Below are 21025 nucleotides of genomic sequence, written 5' to 3'. Positions count from 1 at the left end.
GTCTCTCTCTGTCAAATAAATAAAACCTTTTTAAAAAATAAACTTTTTGATTCCTCGAAAATTTGCACAGTTATCTACTTCACTTTGGTTGTGCAGACCTGATACAATCATTCAAATACTGTTAGTTAACTTATTCAGATAATTTTCATATTTGTATCCCATATATGAAGAGCCATTACATCAACTCTGGGTAGTTGGGAGAGTTTTTCCAAGCCCTTAAAACAAGCAAAGGTCAAGCAAATGAGTCAAGGCCAAATAGTTTAAACAATCGGGACCATTAAAACATCCAAAACAACATACCCAGTCTCCAATTTTAGAATGTATTGACACTATTATATAGACCCTTAATAACCAACTAATGGGCTTCATCTAAATGAGACAATTGGTTCAAAAAAATGCACTTAAAAAGATTTATACCCCATAGGCATCTTTCTAAGAAAGAATATCAACTTGGAACTTGTAGCAGCTTGCTAATTCAAGAACGGAACCTTCTGATGGCAGCAAATGCCTTTTAGAATAATTTGAGGTTTCTTTGACTCATAAACTAATTGACTTTCCTCAAGGTCCCCCAGGAATCACTGGGTCAGTCTTCAGTCTTGGCAGATTTCTGCTGATGTCTCAAAACAACTCCCTGAGTACAGAGTTTTCCGGACTTTTCATGTTAAAGACTGATTGTGGCAGCCACAACGTTTCCATAGTATGTCAAATGACAGTGTAAAGGGGTATTCCATTGGTAAACCCCCCAAAACAGCCTTCTGAAATAAATGCCTTCTCCTAAGAAGAGCATACTTGCCTTGCAAATATAACTTCAAGATAAGTTACCAAGACATTGCCTTCCAAACAAGCTGCCCCTCCCGAAGTCCCTTCTACATGGAAGGGAGAGCTACTGTGTCCTTCACTCTGACTCTTCAGCTTGTCCCATCATTAAATTTCCACTTCTATTGGAATTGGGATGGAGTCTGAGCATAATTATGATGTCACATACATAACAATTGCCTCAATTTTACAGAAGTTGGAAAGACTCACCTTTTAACTTTCTCCAACCCAGCACAAACCTTAAGCTCTGACTCTTTAAATGGGCAAGAAACTAAATCCCTAATTGTTTTCTTATCCTCTAAAAATCTACTACCTCTGCAACTCCTTCCCTGAATATCGCAACGCAGAATGTTAACCCTCTGCCTTGACACCCGTATCCTCTGCACCACTCATTTTGGCCATGAGTTCCACATTGTCTTTGTTGCTTTGTTTCTTGTGGGCCTTATCTCATCATGTTCCCCTTCTGTCACTAATGAGTTGTGCAACATCGATACTATCAATCCATCTCTCTTGCTTCCAGAAGATGTTTTAAAAACCATGTTCCCCAAAGTGGAGTCAAGAGTCACCACTTGGGGAGGAAACATTAAAGAAGGAAATGTTGGGGGGACAGTCCACCCACCTTCCCTTCAACCAGAGAAGCTCCATCAGTATCTCTTTTGTTAGATTTTCCTAGTTCTGCTGCATGAAAAAATGTTTTAAAACCACTGGATTAGAAGGTTTCTAGAATTCTTTCTAGTCAGTCTGATGTCCTAAAAGAATGTCAGTTCCATGTGGGCTCCTTCTGAGTCTTCGGAGTTCTTCTACAGCACTCAATCCAGACTTTCCAACTTTTGCTCCTCTTTGCACTTCCCTTTAAAACCCTATTTCAAGTACTCTCATCCATTATGACTTCAACCATTTTCTAGGCACTGGTGATTACCAGCAAATCTAACCTAAAAAAGGAGATACGAATTTCCAGTCACCTTCCAGGATTTCCATTTAAATACCCTGGGGTGGGGATGCTGGGTGGCTCAGTTGGTTAAGCATCTGCCTTTGGCTCAGGTCGTGATCCCACAGTTCTGGGATCAAGCCCCGGGTCGGGCTCCCTGCTAAGGGGGGAATCTGCTTCTCCCTCTCACTCTGCCCAAACCACCCACCCACCCACCCACCGCCGCTTGTGTGCTCTCACACAATCTCTCTCTCCCAAATCTCCCAAATAAATAAATAAAATATTTAATAATAAATAAATAACCTAAGGGAATCTCAAGCCCACATTGAACCCATCCCACTTCTACCTCACCAGCTCCAAACCTTCTCTTTCTCCAGTGTATTGTGTTTCTATTCATAGTGCTATCAGCCAACTGGTCACCTAAACTACAATGACAAGGGTCGCCTTAGTCGTCCTACTTCCTTCCTGCCCTGCATTATATTCATGAACATATCCTTTCGGTTCTCCCTCAGTGATGTCTCTTTATGCTTTCTCCTCCATTCTGCCCCCTCTACCTGAATTCAGGCCTTCCTCATCCCTGCCTCATCTACTGCAAGAGCCTAACGACTGCCCCCTAGCTCCCACGTCTCCTTCCTCCAGTTCAGCCTCCATACTGCAGCCCAAATCCCCTCTAACATACAGACCTGATCACACTATTCCTGTTGCTTAAGGATCTTTTAGGACTACCAAGAACCTATTGCATGTGATCCTAACATCAACACCTGAGCCTGGCACCTTATATACATCACAACATGGGCCTATTCTACTTTTCTAGCTTCAGGTCCTGCCATTCACTCTATCATCAGAACACAGACTGTGGCAGGCTTTCTCAAAGCATGAGCCATCATACAGAACACTTATAAAAAAATGTAAATTCCGGGGCCCTATCTATAAACAGTTGTGTTGTATAGCCTCATGTGAGGCCCCCAAATCTACATTTTAAGAAGGACTCTAGGTGATTCTAATACATTCCAAAATATTAGAATCCTAAACCATTTGCCTACTTTACTAGATGTGACTATACCAATCCTCAAAAACTACATACATATCATAATTTTGTGCCTTGGCTCAAAATGTTTCCTCTGCTGATTTGCCCATCCTACTTCTATCCCTGAAAACAAAACAAAGCAAAACAAAACAGAATAAAACAAACTTCTTATTAAAAGCCCAACATAAATGCCCATAAAATGCTTTTACTCTTGTATCCACACCCTCCCACCGATGCTCCACTAGCATTTCGCTTGTTCTGCTATTAGGATTGTCACATCATATCACAGTTCTGCATATGCTTCTCTCCCTCACCAGAATGTGGGATTCAAATGAGCATTTTATTTACTTTTTACATCTCTAGGCTCTAATACTCACAGTGAATAAACGTCTAACTGGGAGGAACTACGTAGCACTAATTCAAATAAATATTCATTCAATTTAATTTAATTATTAACTCACATGAGGCACCCAGGTCTCCCAGTACATCATGGAAACAGATCTTTTCTGGCTCTTTGGGCACATTTTCTCTCCAAAGTCATCATCCAACATCAAGCCAACTACATCACAGTTTTAGAATGGCCGCACCTTGTCTTTATTTGAGCCACAGAGAGTGTACTGAGGTGCCCTGGCAGGTGTTTGGCCTCAGCTGTACAATATCTATGCTGAGAAGCCCTCAGTTCTTCCTTCAGCAAGTCAGTTGAACAACAAGAATTTCTTGTGTACCAACATTTGCCAAGTTCTCAGCATTGCGAGGAACCAAAGGATTCATTAGGGTCTCCATCACCTCCATCCCCATATCTTGTTCTTCACACAAACAAAGAAAGTAGGCAATGGCCAAAGTCCCTTGCAATATTTCACCCTTAGACTAAGAGGCTTAGTCCCCCACATTCTGTTACAGAGTGGTTGATGTGCATCTCTAACCTGTGCCTGCAATCTAGACCCGGATAATAATTTATAAAACATACAAAGTAATGGACCATCAAGAAAAAATGTTGCTCTTTCAAAGATCCCCAAGTATGCATCTGTATGATAGACTACAATGACTCCAAAGGAAGATTATTGTCTTTAGAGTAAATAATGCATTTTTCCCCCCAAGTCTCGAAGCCTGTATTTAAATGATTATTCATGGGTGTTGTGGGAGACTTTAAGCCTTAGCTTGGCAATTCCCAACATAAAAATGGGTAATGTTTCAAAAACCTTGTTTATGAGTCACCTGCCCAGAAACTCACTATTGCCTCTTACATTAAATTCCAAATTCCCAGGCCAACCCCCCAAATCTATTTATCTCATTACATACCTGAAGGGTATTCAGTGACACCTACCCCTATTTACAACACTATTCCTTTGAGAAAATGTACTCTAAATTCTCAGTCAAGTGACATGTAAATACATTTCTGCCTGCATTCAGAGGCACATGGGGATGAAAATGAGAAGTGAATGAGCACAGACATGCAGACAGGGATCAGAGCCCTGTTGATCTTACACATACATTCAAAAAATGCCGTTCTCTACATGATGATTGCTCATTAGGGGCAAAGAATTATAGCCTCCACTACCAAGAGAGATTTTCAGAATTTGAAGTGACTACCACCCTTTCCTTGCTACACAGTTGAAACATAAACATAGTTAAAAGAAGATTTGACATTGACTCTGGAACTGTCCAACCTCTTGTCTATATTTTCAATTTTCCCCTAACTCCATTAAGGGCCTATTATAATTAGTATACGTTTTAAATAGGTTTTAAATGGCCACACCATAGAAAGTATCTTCTTATTATGAGTCAATGTAAAAGCAAATAAATTTACAGTTTCAAAATATAAAATAGGCCCTTTTAGATTAAAAAAAAAGAAGAAAGAAAACCTAGTTGTTGTTTTTTCTATTATTAAAATGTAAAGGATTTTTAAAATCTCATTTATTTTGCCAATTGGTTCTGCTTAACATTCTTCAGCCCAGTCCACTCTCAATTATCCATGCTAAGGAAGGTGGATCAGTGGCCTGGATAATCTAAAACAGCAGACAATTTTAAAAGCCCTTGTATTTGGCCCAGGCATACTTTACAATCAAACTCTGATTATCCACACTAATGAAAGGAAGAACAGGCACCTTGAGAGAGATCCAAAGCCAATATGGACGTGCTCAGCTGGTTTAGGGCACCCTGAGGCAGAGGCCCATGGAGCATAGCAGAAGGAAAACCACACGGCCCCAGCTACCACAAATGATGACCACCCATGCCATCCAAAATACCAACACACAGCTAGAGTGTCCATATCAACACCTCTCATGATATTAGTCATCTTTAGAAGCATGGAAGTATGGGGCACCTGGGTGGATCAGTCATCTGCCTTTGGCTCAGGTCATGATCCCAGTGTCCTGGGATTGAGCTCCCTGCATCAGGCTTCCTGCTCAATGGGGAGTCAGCTTCTCCCTCTTTCTCTGCTCTTCCCCACCCCGACCCCCCCACTCCTGTTCTCTTTCTCAAATAAATAAATAAAATCTATTAAAAAAAAAAAGTATAGAGTTATGTCCAAATGCCCCCAGGTAAAAAGGCACACTGTTTCAAACAGTTAATATAAGAAGAGATTTTTCATGTGTACTAAAAACCTCTTTTAGGTGTTCCCTTTGCCTCACGCCACTCCCCCACCTCGTAGTCCTCTACCAAGTTCATGGTAACATGATCGGAAGAGGGGTATAAAGGCTGGAGATGAAGGAAGCAGCATGTGGGAGTAGGAAGTGCTCCAGCTTGGAAGGTGGGAGGCCTGGATCTTTGTCCCCTGTTGGTCTCTATTCATGCCAGCAGTCAGGTGTGCACCCAAGCAGAGGGAACACTGAGTTCAGCAGGACATGAAGGTCATGGCACATTTAAAGAACGGCATGTGCTCTACTTTGGTCCAAGAAGAAGATACAAATGAAGAAGAAGCAAGAGGTGAAGCTGGGGATGTAGTCAGAGGTGAAAGTACAAAGAGTTTTTTTATGCCATGCCAGAAGTACAGAAATTATTCTGTGGAAGGTAGGAAGACAATAAAAATGTTTTTAATCATTGTTAAACCTTACTGAACACAGTTTGCCCAGGACTGCTCTAAGCATTTGATGTTAATAAACACATTTAATGTTTGCAACAACTATTATTGTTGTTCCATTTTATAAATGAGGAAACTGAGGACGGCAAAGCTCAGGAGTCTCTGAGATCCCAGAACTGATAAGTGGTGGAGTCAGGATTCAAAACTGGCCTGTTTGATTTAAGAGCTCTTGCTATCTCTCAAGAAATGGAAGGTTGTGGTCAGAACTTTAACAGACCACACTATAAGCAATGTGCTGGAGGGATTGGAGGAGTAGAGGGGAGGGAAGGATATGTCAAGAAGACAAGAGCTGGTGAGTCCCAGAACTAAAGGAAAGGTGGTAGTAATGGAGAAGAGAGGGTAACCAAGAGCTTAAGAGGAGCTAGAATAAAAAAAATAATAATAATTGGTTAAATAAAGGAGAGAGGAAGAGGAAGAATCTAGCATGAGTCCCAGAGTGCTGACCTGGGCACGGTGTGATGGCCTAATAATTTTTCTTTAAGATTTTTATTTATTTATTTGACACAGAGAGAGAGAGACATAGAGAGAGGGAACACAAGCAGGGGGAGTGGGAGAGGGAGAAGCAGGCTTCCTGCGGAGCAGGGAGCCCGATGCGGGGCTCGATCCCAGGACCCTGGGATCATGACCTGAGCCAAAGGCAGATGCTTAACAACTGAGCCACCCAGGCGCCCCTGGCCTAATAATTTTTAAAAACCTTGTGCACTAATGAACTTACCTGGGAAGCAACCCCTACCAGATGGGCAGGCCCAAGAAGGAACGGCACAAGTAATGCTTTTTTGCTCCAGTACAATGCTGGCACACGTTCATCCAAATAAACAAATGTCCCATCTTAACTGATGAATTGGATAGTGATAAAACAAAAAAAAACTCATGTACAAATATGTAGGCTAATAGGTAGAACCTATACTCCAAAGAAATGATTGAGGTACAGCAATTTTTTTTCTTGTTTTTCCAGGTTAAATATATTAACTCACATTTCGCTTTCCATGTAACATCCATGAGCAACTGCAGAAAGACAGATAAAAGAGAAAAATCACAGGATGAGGAGGAAAGATGCAGGCATGTTATAGCTTATCAAGATAGTTGTAGATGTCATAAAAAAAAGCCAAAACCATTTATAGAACATTCCTATTAGGGTGAAAAATATAAAAGGGTATGTGTGCATGAAAGTCTGTGGATATATACAAAAAGACTAGAAGTATATACTCAAAATTTGAAAATAGCTCTCTGAATGACTCTTATTTCTTGCTTATTTATATGTTTTAAGTGTTTTATAATTATCTTGTATTATTTTCATAATACAAAAAAGATTTTTCTAAGCATTTGTGATAAGCATCTATATTTAGAGCCCTGCTGATACAAAAGAATACACAGGTAGGCAGACACTTATGCATAAATAACCCACATATGCCAATAGTGATGGCAGTGGGTATCTGTCACCACTGCCCTTGAAGCCAGTGGAGGTACTAGAAAATTTGGTACATGGAGAGTCTGTGTGTTGAGAATAAAAGGTGGTAAGAAATGATGAAATGTGCAAATGGCTTAGAGGAGCTGACCTCAGAAGCAGATGCCTGGACGTGGTGCCCATTTACATCATAGTATTCCTCGTCCACCATGCCTTTCTCATGTTGTCTGAATATTTCACTTTCTCCCATTACATTGTCCGAAGTTCCATCAATTCCACGTTATCTCATCTTTCTAAAAAGCATAAGACTAGACAATGTTAGTGATGAGGTTGGAAGTGTTAGTGATGAGGAGGAAAATGATAATGGTAAGACGAAGAAGAGGGAAATTCACTTGCTAACTTGGAACAATGCTTCATGGTTTATGAGGTACATCCATATACTGACTCATGTTAACAGACTTCATGTTCAAGGTGGGAGATGGAGTATACATATTTAATATCTCTCCCTTCCAACCCCATTGAAATGATAGTAAATAAAAAGGAAATCCACAACTGAGCTGAAAACAAAAGAAAAAAAAAAAACTGTCCCAATAGAATACCACCTTTAGTAAAGTATTTCCAGATAATAGAAAGAAAATAGAATTGTCTAAATTGTCTGAGAAACTAAAGCAAAGAATTACAACACAAACTTACACTGAAGACTGGTGCTAAGGGTAAAGGGGAGATCCCTTGGGGAATCTCTGGTTTAACCAATGCAGAGAGCAGAGCAGGCCTCAGAGAGATCATCAAGATAATTAAAGTATTATCTACCATACTGCTGGCTTGATTGGTTCTTCTCTCGCATAAACAGAGCAGTTGGTACTCCCTTGGCCCATGTTGAAATCCTAAGAAATGCTTAATAAAAGTGAGAGAGGTGCTAGGAAATGATCCTTACCAACGGTACTGAAATGGTCAAGAGAAGTTGAACAAACTCAAGCTAAACATGAACTTGAAGAGGAGTAGGGACAAGAGACATGAAAGTAACAAGCAAACAATTAGATGGAGAAAGACAAACACTGTATGATCTCACATGGACTCTTAAGACAAAACTCATAGAAAAAGAGATCAGACTTGTGGTTACCAGAGGCAGGAGGTAGCGAGTAGGGGGTTGGAGGAAGGTGCTCAACAGGCACAAACTTCCAGTTATGAGATAAATAAGTCCTGGGGACACAATGGATGACGTGACGACTATAGTTAACTCTGCTGTATGGTGCACTGGCAAGTTGCTAAGAGAGTAGATCCTAAAATTTCTCATCATAAGGAAAAGACCTTTTTTCAAGGTGTGTGGGTATGTATATGAGATGATGATGATGCTAAGTGGCCTTACTGTAATGATCATTTCACAATATGTGTAAGTGAAGTCATTATGCCGTACATCTTAAACTTATACTGTATGTCGATGACATTTCAATAAAATTGAAAAAATAGACTTAATAAAAATATAAAATCCTAAAAAAAAGCAAACAAAAATATTCTTCCTTAAAATCCTTGAAATCTGGCAGTTATTGAGCTCTAAATCTTGGCTTTTTCCCCTCATATATAGTCCTTTATGAGAAGATCGACTATCAGTAGTTCCCATTCATTTATACAGAACCCTGCTTCTGATAAAGTCAGCCCTGTTTCAGTTAAATAGAACTATTTAACTTTAAAAAACAACCTAACTCAGACACTGATTTTTTTTCTTTGTGTTTTTTTTTATTTAAATTCAATTAGCCAACATATAGTACATCATTAGTTTTAGATGCAGAGTTCAATAATTCATCAGTTGCATATTAACACCCAGTCCTCATCACATCCCGGACCCTCCTTAATGCCCATCACCGCCGTTACCCCATCCCCTCACCAACCTCCCCTCCAGCAACCCTCAGTTTGTTTCCTATAATTAAGAGTCTCTCATGGTTTGTCTCCCTCTCTGATTTCTTCCCATTCAATTTTCCCTCCCTTCCCCTATGATCCTCCGCCCTGTTTCTTATATTCCACATATGAGTGAAACCATATGATAACTGTCAACATTCTCTTTCATTCATAAACATGAACAGACCCCTGAAGGATCAATAGACTTTGGACAAAAACAAATAGAATGAAAAATAAGGTCCCAAATAAGCAAATAACCCCAAAACCTCAAAGTGATAAAGAAAGAAAGGAAGAAAGAGAAAGACAGAAAGCAAGAAAGGGAACTTAATTTTTTTAAACTAGCATTCTTTAGAAAACAAAACACAGCTTCTTGAAAACGAAGCAATCGAAGAATAAATTAATTAAAAAACCTAAAACTACAATTCCACAATTAAATATTCAATATTGGAGTTGAAAAATAGAATGAATGAAGCTAAAGTCCAAATTAGTAATCTGGAAGAAAAAGTTGAGGAATCATCCCAGATCCAAAGAAACATAAAATACAAGAAAAATTTCTCCCATATTCGCCCAGTGAAATTTCAATAAAAAGAGATGAGCATTAGAAATTGTACAGGTGAAGGGTGCCTGGGTGGCTCAGTCAGTTAAGCATCCAACTCTTGGTTTCGGCTCAGGTCATGATTCTCCTGCGTTTTGAGATCGAGCCCTCCATTGGGCTCAGTGGTCACAGGGGAGACTCCTTGAAGATTCTCTCCCTCTACCCCTTCCCCAACTTGTTTGCATGCACATGCATGCGCTCTCTCTCTCTCTCTCTCTCTCTCAAATAAATAAATAAATCTTAAAAAAAAAAAGAAATTCTATAGGTTAGAAATTTGAGGCTTAGAGAAGTTAACTGATTTAATTCTCTAGTAGTTCACAAATAGAGTTGGATATATTCCGGATGTGTCCCAGTCATAAGCCCAAGGTTAAAATTCAATCAGTACATGTCCTTGTGGCCCCAGTGCTTGTTTATAGCTGGCACCCACTCTTATTGGTTCATGTGGGTGCCAGTCTGGTCAATATTAGTGGTTTACAGCTCCACTCTTCATGGTCTTAGTGGTCCCATAATGGTTGTTTATGGCTGCTATCTACTCTCACTAGTCAATGCAAGTGCTAGTCTAGTCTATACCCATTACAGTTGGTATCTGCTTGGGTGTTGAATGAATTAATGAATATTTGAGTATCCTTCCTGCCTAAGCCCATACTCTTTCAATGATGCCCATATAATTTCATGGTACAATCAAAAAAAGGGGGATGGATTAAATAGGGGATGGAGATTAAGGAGTGCACTAGCTGTGAAAAGCACTGGGTGTTGCATGGAAGTGTTGAATCACTGTATTGTACACCTGAAACTAATATTACACTGCATGTTAGCTAATTGGAATTTAAATAAAAAGTTAAAGGAGGGGCAATCATTAAAATTTTTGTGGACCGGGGGCACCTGGGTGGCTCAGTCGGTTAAGTGTCTGCCTTCGGCTCAGGTCATGATCCCAGGATGCTAGGATCAAGTCCCGCATCGGGCTCCTTGCTCTGCAGGGAACCCGCTTCTCCCTCCCCCACTCCCCCTGCCTGTGTTCCCTCTCTCGCTGTCTCTCTCTCTCAAATAAATAAATAAAATCTTAAAAAAAAAAAAAAATTTGTGTGGACCGCAAATTTGAAGCTGGGAGAAAGAAAGAAAGGTGGTCTCTGTCATATCAACCTTTAAGCTATGAGAAATTTCATGAACACATGCTTCCCTCTCTTCTTCCTTTCTCCTTACACACCAAGAAATGAACAACCATGCTTCAAATCTATTTACTCTCCTTCTTGTCCAGGTGGTCCAGACAAAGGGTAGATTTATCTGGTGAGCCCTGTCCTAGAAGACTTCCACAGGCAGTCATCCCAAACGGGGATGTTTAATCTAAGGGGTTTAGCAGAAAACAGGAACCAAGATACGCAGGCCAAACTGGTTGAGTAGAGAAAACAAACAGGAAGTGACCTAATGAAAGACACGGCCTGTGCTGTGTATTTCATGTACCTAAAGCAGGTAGATGAAATGTGCCTCTAGCTCAGGTGTGTGTATATTAGATCAGTTTTTAAAAGGGACTAGAAAAGAAATAGCCTGAATAGAAATCACCAGAAATGGGACCTAAAACCAAATAATTCAGCTGCCTTGCTTACTTTCCCACTTTTTAAATGCAAAAATAACTCCAAATTTCTTAGCTATAGGATTCCCTCTTTGACATCCAAAGGCAAACAGAAGGCCAAAGTTGAGGCCAGCCCTAATTTCTGCCGACACAAAGCCAAAGTCAAAGTTAAATCAAAATCCAAACATTATATTGGTATCCGGTGAAGCATCAAAGGTTGATAATGGCATTCATAAAACTGAGGCCTTTGCCTCCCTAAGAACCACAAACTCAGATCCCACCAGGAAGTGTTAATGGAGTAGTTTAGACTTTGCTTAGGATTTGTGGGATTTTGCAGAGCATGTTCACCCCTTAAGAGCCTTCCCTGAAATCACTGGGAGTTCTAAGCTCATAAGAGCTGTAGAATTGGGTCCTAAATGTCATTTTCATAGCTCCTCCGTGGCCAACCGAGGAAGTAAACAAAATGCTACTGAGCTACCTGCTGTTTTCTGTTTCTCATCCCCTCCAGCCAAAACCAGAGGCAGAGGTGGCTTCACAAAGGGTTAAAACTCATGAGAATTGTTTTTGTAATTTAAAATATTGTAAAGACTCACTTCTGTACAAGCGATGATTATCTGCATTTTTTTCCCTGCCTCTTCATCTAACAAATATATTTTACAGGTTTTACAACGTTCTTTACAACTCACCTAAAACACATAATTTTCCTCCTGCTTACATCACTTGTTTATTATTTATTTATTAGATTTATATTGGGCTTTCCTCCAAAAGGCTCAAAGCACCACACAGCCAACTCTTATCTAATAAACATTTCATTAAACTCTCCTTAAAAACCATAAACAGGGAAGTAGCCAGAGTGGAGGCAGAATGAACAAGGACAGAAAGAAGGAGGAATCACGGGGTCTGGTGAAATAGGCAACCAAGCAATCAATATATTAGCAGGCCCAGTGATGGGAAAGTCCTGTCCCGCCCCTTTCCATCAGCCCCACCCGCAGAGACCCTAAGAGAGCCTTCTATTCCAAGTAACAGAGCCAAAATATCTCCATTTCTGTGTAGGGGTGAGGCATAGGTATGCAGGGCAGTGGGGAGGTGGGGGACTATGCTAGTTATCTATCAGGGCTCTCAAGAGGATATGTGAAAACAAAGATACCTACACGGACAATTGTGATCTGAAAACCAGTGGAAAGATATACATGGTAATGCTTTATAACAAATCTCCAAAACGTTAGGGTTTTTTGTTTTTTGTTTTTTGTTTTTGCAAATACAATTCATGTTTAGTCCTCAGTTCTGCTGAGTGTATGCAACTTGCAGTGGTTCTGTAGACTTTCAGGACCAGGACAAACTAAAAGTTCAAAGATTCTCAAAATCAAAAAGTGACAGGGCGACCTCAGCTTTTAAATCCCAGGCCACACTGATTTGACAAAGCCATAGACATCCTGTGTACGTGATCTGCACACAGTGGAAGGGTAGCTAAATGGTAACTCTCCCAGCAGCTGCTGGTAGAACCAGTCCAGAAGGAGCAAAGAGGGAATATATTCTAACATGCAGAACAAAGAAGAAATGACCATTCCCACTACATGCTGCAGACAATGTAACTCTCTTGTCAGTAACACAGTAGAAGAGAATACAGCCGGGAGAAAGAACCACCATAATAGTATTATTGGTGCCCTTATTATGTGCCAGACACTCTCCTGCTCTGGTTACACATGCTAACCTCTGTCATCCCCAGAACAAACCTACAAAGCGGGCACGATCATTTCCCTAATCTTGCAGATAAGGACACTGAGGCTTAAGTTATTTGCCCAAGGTCACTCAGTTAGTAAGTGCGTGACCCAGGATTCATTCCCAGCTCAAAAGTATAGGTAAGCGCTCTTAGGTGGAAAACAGCAAACATAAAAAAATTCTGTGAGTCAACAAAGAGAAAAGGCATGTTGGATCAGGCCTCCCCACTTCAAAGCTGCTGATAGTTAACTGCACAATAGCAGGTCAGAGGCCACAAATAAAATTCTTAAAATAAGGCTGCAGCAAGCCCTGTGCAAAAGAGCATGAAACAAACTGACAGAAGAAGTATGGCAACCCGGAGACCCCAAGAAGACAGGAGCTCAGAATGGACCAGTAAGGCTATCCCTGAGTCCTGAGTGAACAGGACCTGGAAACTGGTACCTGAAATCCACAGTATTGTCTTATATAACTGATCGCAGATTTATGCCAAGTTAACTGCTGAGTTCTATAGAGTCATCCTCAGAAATCCTTTTGTGACCCCCCCCCCCAATACAAAGACCATGCACTGAGCACCTGTTAAGCACCAAGCATTTGATACCCATCATCTTATTTAAGCCTCCCAGCAACTACAATGTAGATACCATAATTATCCCCATTTTGCAGATAAGGAGGCACAGAGAGGTTGAGTAACTTGCCCAAAGTCACATAGAACTAGTGAAAAGTTTGTTTAGATGGACCCCAAGTCTAGGGAGTCAAATGGCTTGTTCTGGACCCCAAAACAGTGAGAAAATAAACCTCCCAGTTTATGATGATTTGCAACAGGAGCTCTAGGAAACAACTGTGAGAAACTCTCTCAGCTTTGTTTAAGCCAGGGTTTCTCACATTTATTTGAGCAAATAAATATTGTTCCCATGATAGGCATGAACAGCCCTTAATTCCTTTAGTGGAAGAGATATATGTTTTGGGAAAGCTAGCCAAATCTTCCTATTTTACAGATGAAGAAGCTGAGACTCGGGAAAGATGATGGACTCACATGCTCATGCTCGTGCATAGTGGGATGGAGACCAGCAGACCTCCAACCCCATTCAGGGCATTCTCTCCCAACTTGTGGTTGTTCCTTGTACTTCTCAGCTGCCCGGGAGATGGGGCAGCACATGAGATTAGGCTCTGCTTTGTGGCCACCAGAGATAGAACAGGACACCTCTCCCAAGTGATGAACATCCTCCAATCAAGTCTCCTGGATTTTTGAAGAAATTTACCCCATATTTTTCCAGCCAGTTGGGGAAATTATCTTTTTTGTTGGGGGAATTGGGGCAAATATGCTCAAGAAACCAATGACAAAAGCAGCTAGTCCAATGTAAACTGATGTCTCAGATGAACTTGAGCTGACATAAGTGCAGCTTGGTGGTCAACCCCTCACTACCACCACCCTTGCGTAAGGAAAGGGACAAGAGAAGGTGAGCCTCTTCTGTGTGAAAAGTGACAGTTTCGCTGGTACAGTGACGGGCTCATTTAACCCTTTCCTTCTTTTCCTTTTGCCTCCTCACCCTCACCCTCGTCCCTAGGCATACAGAACCCAAAGAAGTACTTTCCATCCCAGCCTTCACAAAGGGGAAGGGGCTTCTCCTACCTTCCACTTGATAAACTGCAGTGGATGCCCCCCATCCAAATCCTGCCGGGAAAGCCATGCTTTCAGAAGATGGCCATCTAGAACACTCAGCCAAACGGGAGCTGTGTGCCCTTCAGTTAGTGGAGTCCAAGAAATTGTGCAAACAGTCAGTGGACTCACCCTGACCAAAGTCTGGAATACAAATGTGTATGCAAACGAGAAGGGAGCCAGATTAAATGATCACACTTGACTGGCCGTGGCCTTGATACAAATCCAAGACACTTTGTAAAGGCAAGCATGTCCACTTTCTTCTCGGGGCCCTCCCTGATTCTTAACAGAGCTGAACCAGCCTGGATGCTTCGGCAGGGCACCCATTCATCTAATCTTATCCATTTTAATAAAATACATGGACGTTGTCCTTAAAAGTCACATAATCCTACTCGAATTTTCCCTTAACCAGTTCCTCCCAATTCCTAATCCCCACTCCTTGGAGGTAACCACTTGCAAATGTTTCTTCTGGAATTTTCTCCCATGTTACTTAAATAATAACCTGAGATTACTGCTTCTTAATTTGTTTTCAATTTTAAATAATAACTACTGAATTCTGGATATAGAGGTAGAAGATCTAACTCACTCTCTCTGTCTCCCTCCCTCTTGCTCTCTCTCTCCTCCTCCCCCAACAGGATGAGATTCCCTTTTTTGTTTAAATAAATACTCAATATTTATATTACTATGATTATATATGGTTCAACGCTGAGCCGTGTAATAATAGACCATGCTTACATGCAACCTTTTATTTTCTCTGGGGTTAATCAACTGTGTGGTTTTTATATTGGATTTTCTGTATACCTATCACTAATTCATCCCCAAACACTCTGATAGAACCATAACTCCCAGATGTTCGAACACTTCTGTTTCCCTGCTCATTCTGCACTCTTTGTATTTTAGGCCAGCCCAGAGTCACATAATCTGCACCCTCCATCACCTCTCCTTTGTGCTTTCTTCCCCTTTGTCTCTAGCCCTTTTAGAGAAGCAAATCCTTGAATAACTTTCTGATAAAGGGGGCACGAGAAGTAACTTTTTGGAAACTCTGTGGTTCTGGAATTGTCTTTATTCTAATGTCGCACTTGATACGCAGTTTGACTACTATGGGATTCTATGATGGAAGTAATTTTCACTCAGAATTTTGAACGCATTGGTTCATGGCCTTCTGGCTTCCGGTGTGGCTATCGAGAAGTTTGATGACAATTCAAGTCCTAATCTTTTATATATAACCTGTTTTGTGCCCCAGACCACTTTCCCTGTTTCCCAAGCTTCTATTTCTGAAATTTCACAGCCCATGTGCCTTGATGTGGGACTTTTCCTCCATCGTGTCAGGCACTCAGCATATGCACCATAGTAATGCAGAATGTTGGCAATAGGGGAAACCGGGTGAGGGGTACACGGGAATGCTCTGTACTATCTTTGCAACTTTTCTGCGCATCTAAAATTGATCCTGAAACTAATATAACACTGTATGTTAACTAAAATTAAAGTAAAAACTTAAAAAAAAATTTAAAGGCAAAATTAAAAGTTCATTTTTTTCTTAAATTCCTGTGGAGAGAGGAGTTAGGCAAAATCACAGTGCAGAAAGTTACTGATTCAGTCCCCTTAAAACAGTGTTTAAATCATCCTACACTGTGTCATAACAGGAACACAAGATTGGAATGCGTTATAACTAGATGGGAATCCTACCCTATCCAGTTATTCAAACCGTAAGAAGAAAGAAGAGGTTAAATATAGGAAGAAATGAGAGAAGACATTTAAAATATTTAAAGGTACATGTTTAGTGAAATACACATAAAAAATACAGGGCATACTATTCAAATGAGTCCCGATAGTCATTCAGTTCTGAGGCAATCATCATAAATTGAATGAAAAAAATAAATATTAAAATATTTACATTATGAAACACTAGATGGCAGTATTGCAATTATTTTAGGTTTACAGTTGCTGTATGAAGTGTTCCTAACATTTAGTTATCCCAACAATGACCACCTACCCCTGCAACCCCTAGTTAATTGCTACTGCCCTTCTAAGGATTTTTCTCCAGAAAGAACAATCTACCTTCTCAGCACTCCACAACCTCTGAGGTTACTTGACCACAAATGGCGGAATTTAATTTTTCTCAACCTCTGATCTAATTCTCTTCTATAGCATTCTGAAGTAATTTGGTGTCGGGATCTCTTTACACCCTTAAAAATAATTGAGGCCCCTAAAGAACTTTTTAAAATGTGGATTATATTTATCAATACTTACTGTTTTGGAAATTAAAACTGAGACTTAAAAAAATTACTGATGACTTCATTTAACATAGCAATAAAAAGCGGGGAACATAAATAACATATTTTGTGAAAAATAATCATATAATCCAAAATAAAAAATATTTAGTGGGAAGAGTGTTTTACATTTTTGCAAATTCCTTTATGCCTGGTTTAAAGAAAACAGCTGGATGTTCATATCTGCTTCTTATTCTATTTGTTGCCTCCGTAAAACGCCACTGTACATTCGTAGAGACAAGAATAAAAAAGGAAAATCATGTCCTTGTATTTATGAAAATAGTTTTGACCTTCTGTACCTCCAAAAGAGTCTCAAGGACCTCAGGGGTCCATGGACCACACTTTAAGAGCCTTTAAGAACCGTAGCTTTCCTGGTACTCTCTTCCTTCCTCTCTTCTAGTACCTTGCTTTGCTACCCACAATCCCTCTGTATTCTTCTGCCTTTAGAGAGAGCTCACTCTACTAACATTCCCTGCACTGAAGTCCTAATGGATATAAGACATATAAATATGTAGCCACAATCTTGAGTAAGAAAGAATTATCTTATTTATTTTCTTTATGCAAAAAGGATTCTGATTTTATAGACCTATCTAGCAAAACTGGCTGATAATTTAATTTGTCATAATGTAGGTCCCCTCCACTCCATTGGGCCATTCAAGAAAATTTAGATAATATGAAGATCAAATTTTAAAGATGCTTAGTATCTCCATTCTCCCATCTCTCAGTCTTGGCCCATCTTGGTTAGTGCCGAGATGTCCACTAACCAAGCCTGCCATGGGTCCTTCAGGTCCACCTACTCTCTGCTCTTGAAGCACAGAAACCCCTCTATGGATGTAAATCTGAGACCTTAGGTTCAATTCCCTCCTCAAAACCAGAGTAATTCCTTTGAGATCCTGCCACCTTCCCAAGGAACTCCAAACCCTGCCATTCATGAGAGCCACCAACCTCTGTCCCACCTTCCAGCTGGAGGGAAATGAGTTACTTGCATTACAGTTCCTCGCCTAATGGCTACCATAATGTATGCTCTCGCTAAAAGTCCTAGGAGTGCCAAGAGACTATATCCAGTGACCTCGGGGGTAAAAATACATCTTACAGAAACTCCTCTCTTTGTTAATTGCAAAACAAGCTGTTCTTCAATAAGGATTCAGCTCACTAGTTACGACCCTCTCAATTTAAAATGCTGAAATTCAAAAACCCTGGCTTTCAAAATGTTCCTGTGTACTTGTGTCAGGAGAAAAGCAACATTCTAAATAAGCATTTTTCTGTCTGCAACAAAGACTCCTATGCATTAGCCAAATCCTTTTCCATCTGGACACACAATCAGACCACATTTGTCAGCTCCCTTACAGTTAAATGAGGCCATAGGACTGTGTCTTGACCAGTGGAATGTGGGCAGAAATAATGTGCACCACTTCCAGGCCAGGTTACTGAGATATGCCCACACAATCATTTGTGTTTCATCCACATGCCATCATTCGACATAGGCTCCACTGGAAAACTCTGAGGCCCTAGGGACTCCTAAGATGGGAGGAGCCTGGTTCCCGTATCACCAGGTGGAGCAGGGCCCATACAGACTCCATTAGCAACCCGCTTCAGACTGTGGTACGAATGAGAAATAAATGTTTACTTTGCTAAGCCACTGAGATTGGGGAGTTGCTGATAAACACACTTTCTGAATAATGACTATGTTTTAAAAAGGCCAAGGAAAAAGCCTAATTACTTCAAAGTGTTCTGTTGTTGTTTTTTTTCCTTCTTGCAGGGAGACTCTTTGGTGGTATCACATCACTGGAGGAAAAAAAGCAGTGACAGAGAGAGTGAGGGCTGGGGCTGGTATGAGGCACTAAAGGGCAAATCTACCCCAGGTTGTTTGTGCAATGGATTATTCATCTTAACTTTCTGCATCTGTCAAGGAAGATCTAGTCAAAACTTAACCTGAAGAGTCACATTTTACAAGAGTGCTTCCCAAACAGACCCCTTGATTCCTGAGAGTCATCAAGCTATTTTTAATATTTCAGTGATTCTAAATGCAATTGTACATTTACTTCCTATCAAGTCTCCCAGTCTTTCTAAAAGTTCAGTTTTATTACTTTAGGTTGGAATTATATGAACTCATTGTGGTAATACGAGTTTCTCATGCATGAAAATGCAAAAATGAATTCATTATAACAATGCTCTCAGTTTCTTAGTAGATAGAATCTGTCAAACATGAGGTCCAGAAAGCAAATCTGTTATAAAACGAATCTTTGTGAAATTCCTGACAACCATGAAGTGTGAACACACATGTGTGGGAGACGGGGTAAGGGCGTTTATTAATCTGGACCACCCAGGATTCAATCAACTCTCAGGCTTCTGTTGGTAACAGAATTTGATTTTCCTTTGACTACCCGTTTTCCTCTATGCAGCCCACATTCTTCTGGAAGAGCTAACACTGCACCCCACCCACTAATCTACCAGCTCTAGGGATTAATTTTAGGCCATCTTCACATCTCTCGTCAGCTAAGGGATTGGATTAAAGGTGGGCTTGAAACCCAAACAATAAGACGTGAGAAAATGTACTTTTAGGGGTTCTGAGAAGGAAGCTGTTTCACTCTTCCATAGATGTTACCTGAACAGACATCCTTTTCCTGCTACAAATGAATATGGAAGTTTTGGGCAACCGTTTCAAAAATATAAAGAGGATGACCTTTTGGATATGGAAGAAAGATGGAAGGAACTGTACCTTTGAGAACCAATAAATTGCCTTTATGGTTTAGGCCTATTTGGGTTGGGTTCCCTATTACTTGCAACCAAAAGATTCATGTACGGTAACATATATATTTGGGGTGTGTGCGCACGCCTGTAACTATCTCTGCATATACCTACATATAGATGCATGTGTGTATATGTGTGTAATATTTATGTGCATGTGTTTATCTATGTTTATCCATGCATGTGGTTTGACGTAGACATAGAGGTATGTGAGTACAAACACATACACATGGGAAGTACATGTGTGTACATACACATGATTCATAAGTGTGTCTGCATATCATAAATCCCCTCCAAATAAAGGAACTTTCCTGGATACATTTTCTAGCTGTCTTGAATGTTGGCTCATATCACCAGCCGGGAAATGAAGATACATGTGAGATAATTAATGGCACGCCGAAGTGGGATTCAATTACACTATTTGCATTTATTCACTGAAGGCCACATACCCCATAAGATTTAGCATGAATACAACGTAAAACAACAGCAGTGCATCAACCAACATTTCAAAAAGTCCTACTGTTATATAATTAGGATTACTGTTGAGTAATTTCCAAAACAAACAAAAAGATGCTTTGTCCTTTACGGTGTTGACAGGCTGGTACTAACGATGGCATACAAGTCATCACAAAAACCACTCAATACCACTCAAAGTTCAATCTTTGAGCTTCTTTAGAAGCTCTAAGAATAAAAGGCAGTCAGAAGAGGCAGAGAGAACCCTCGGAATACCTTTTGGGAGCCTTCCAGCAAATACCCACAGCTAGAGTATCAGATTCTAGTCGTGGCATATTTCAGGACATTATTCATAGTGCAGCTATAATTCCAGCTACCTCATTGACAAGTCAGATTCACCAGAATTATTATTCCACAAACTCAGATTTAGCCACTCAGATCATCCTTCTAAAAATTCCTCCACCAATGCAATCTAAACTCCATTTATATACCTTCGAATCGTTTGGAGAAGTGTTAAACTGAGCTGGAATTAAGGTACAGCAAGTGAGGTGCCTAGGACCACAGTTGAGTGAGGTACTTACTCTCTGTCCTGGCCCTCGTGTTAAATACCAGAAATAGAACAGTCAGGTTCAAGGGCCTTTCTACAGACCACGAACTGGTTTTCCTTCTGACCTGTTTATCCACAGGTGCACCATGTGGCTTGGGACTCAACTGTCGCTAATGCATCCAAGGCCCCTGAGCATTTGTACATTTGAAAGTATCTTTTTTTTTTTTAATTTTTTATTGTTATGTTAATCACCATATATTACATCATTTGTTTTGGTGTAGTGTTCCATGATTCATTGTTTGTGCATAACACCCAGTGCTC

The 21025-nt window shown here is 40.4% G+C and overlaps 1 protein-coding gene across 1 annotated transcript in view; it reads right to left on the bottom strand.

The window, feature by feature from the left end:
• LOC113925612 (cytosolic beta-glucosidase-like) overlaps positions 1-14717 on the bottom strand; it is a 116493-nt gene extending 101776 nt beyond the window's left edge. Inside the window, 2 exon segments of the mRNA XM_027600122.1 lie at positions 3497-3577; positions 14660-14717. Of these exon segments, the coding sequence (XP_027455923.1) occupies positions 3497-3577; positions 14660-14717 (139 nt within the window).
• Between the last annotated feature and the right edge of the window lie 6308 nt (positions 14718-21025).

This window comes from Zalophus californianus, chromosome 2 (assembly GCF_009762305.2).
Source record: "Zalophus californianus isolate mZalCal1 chromosome 2, mZalCal1.pri.v2, whole genome shotgun sequence".
NCBI lineage: Eukaryota > Metazoa > Chordata > Mammalia > Carnivora > Otariidae > Zalophus > Zalophus californianus.
The sequence above is the reverse complement of the archived record's forward strand: the minus strand, read 5'-3'. Positions and strand labels throughout refer to the sequence as shown.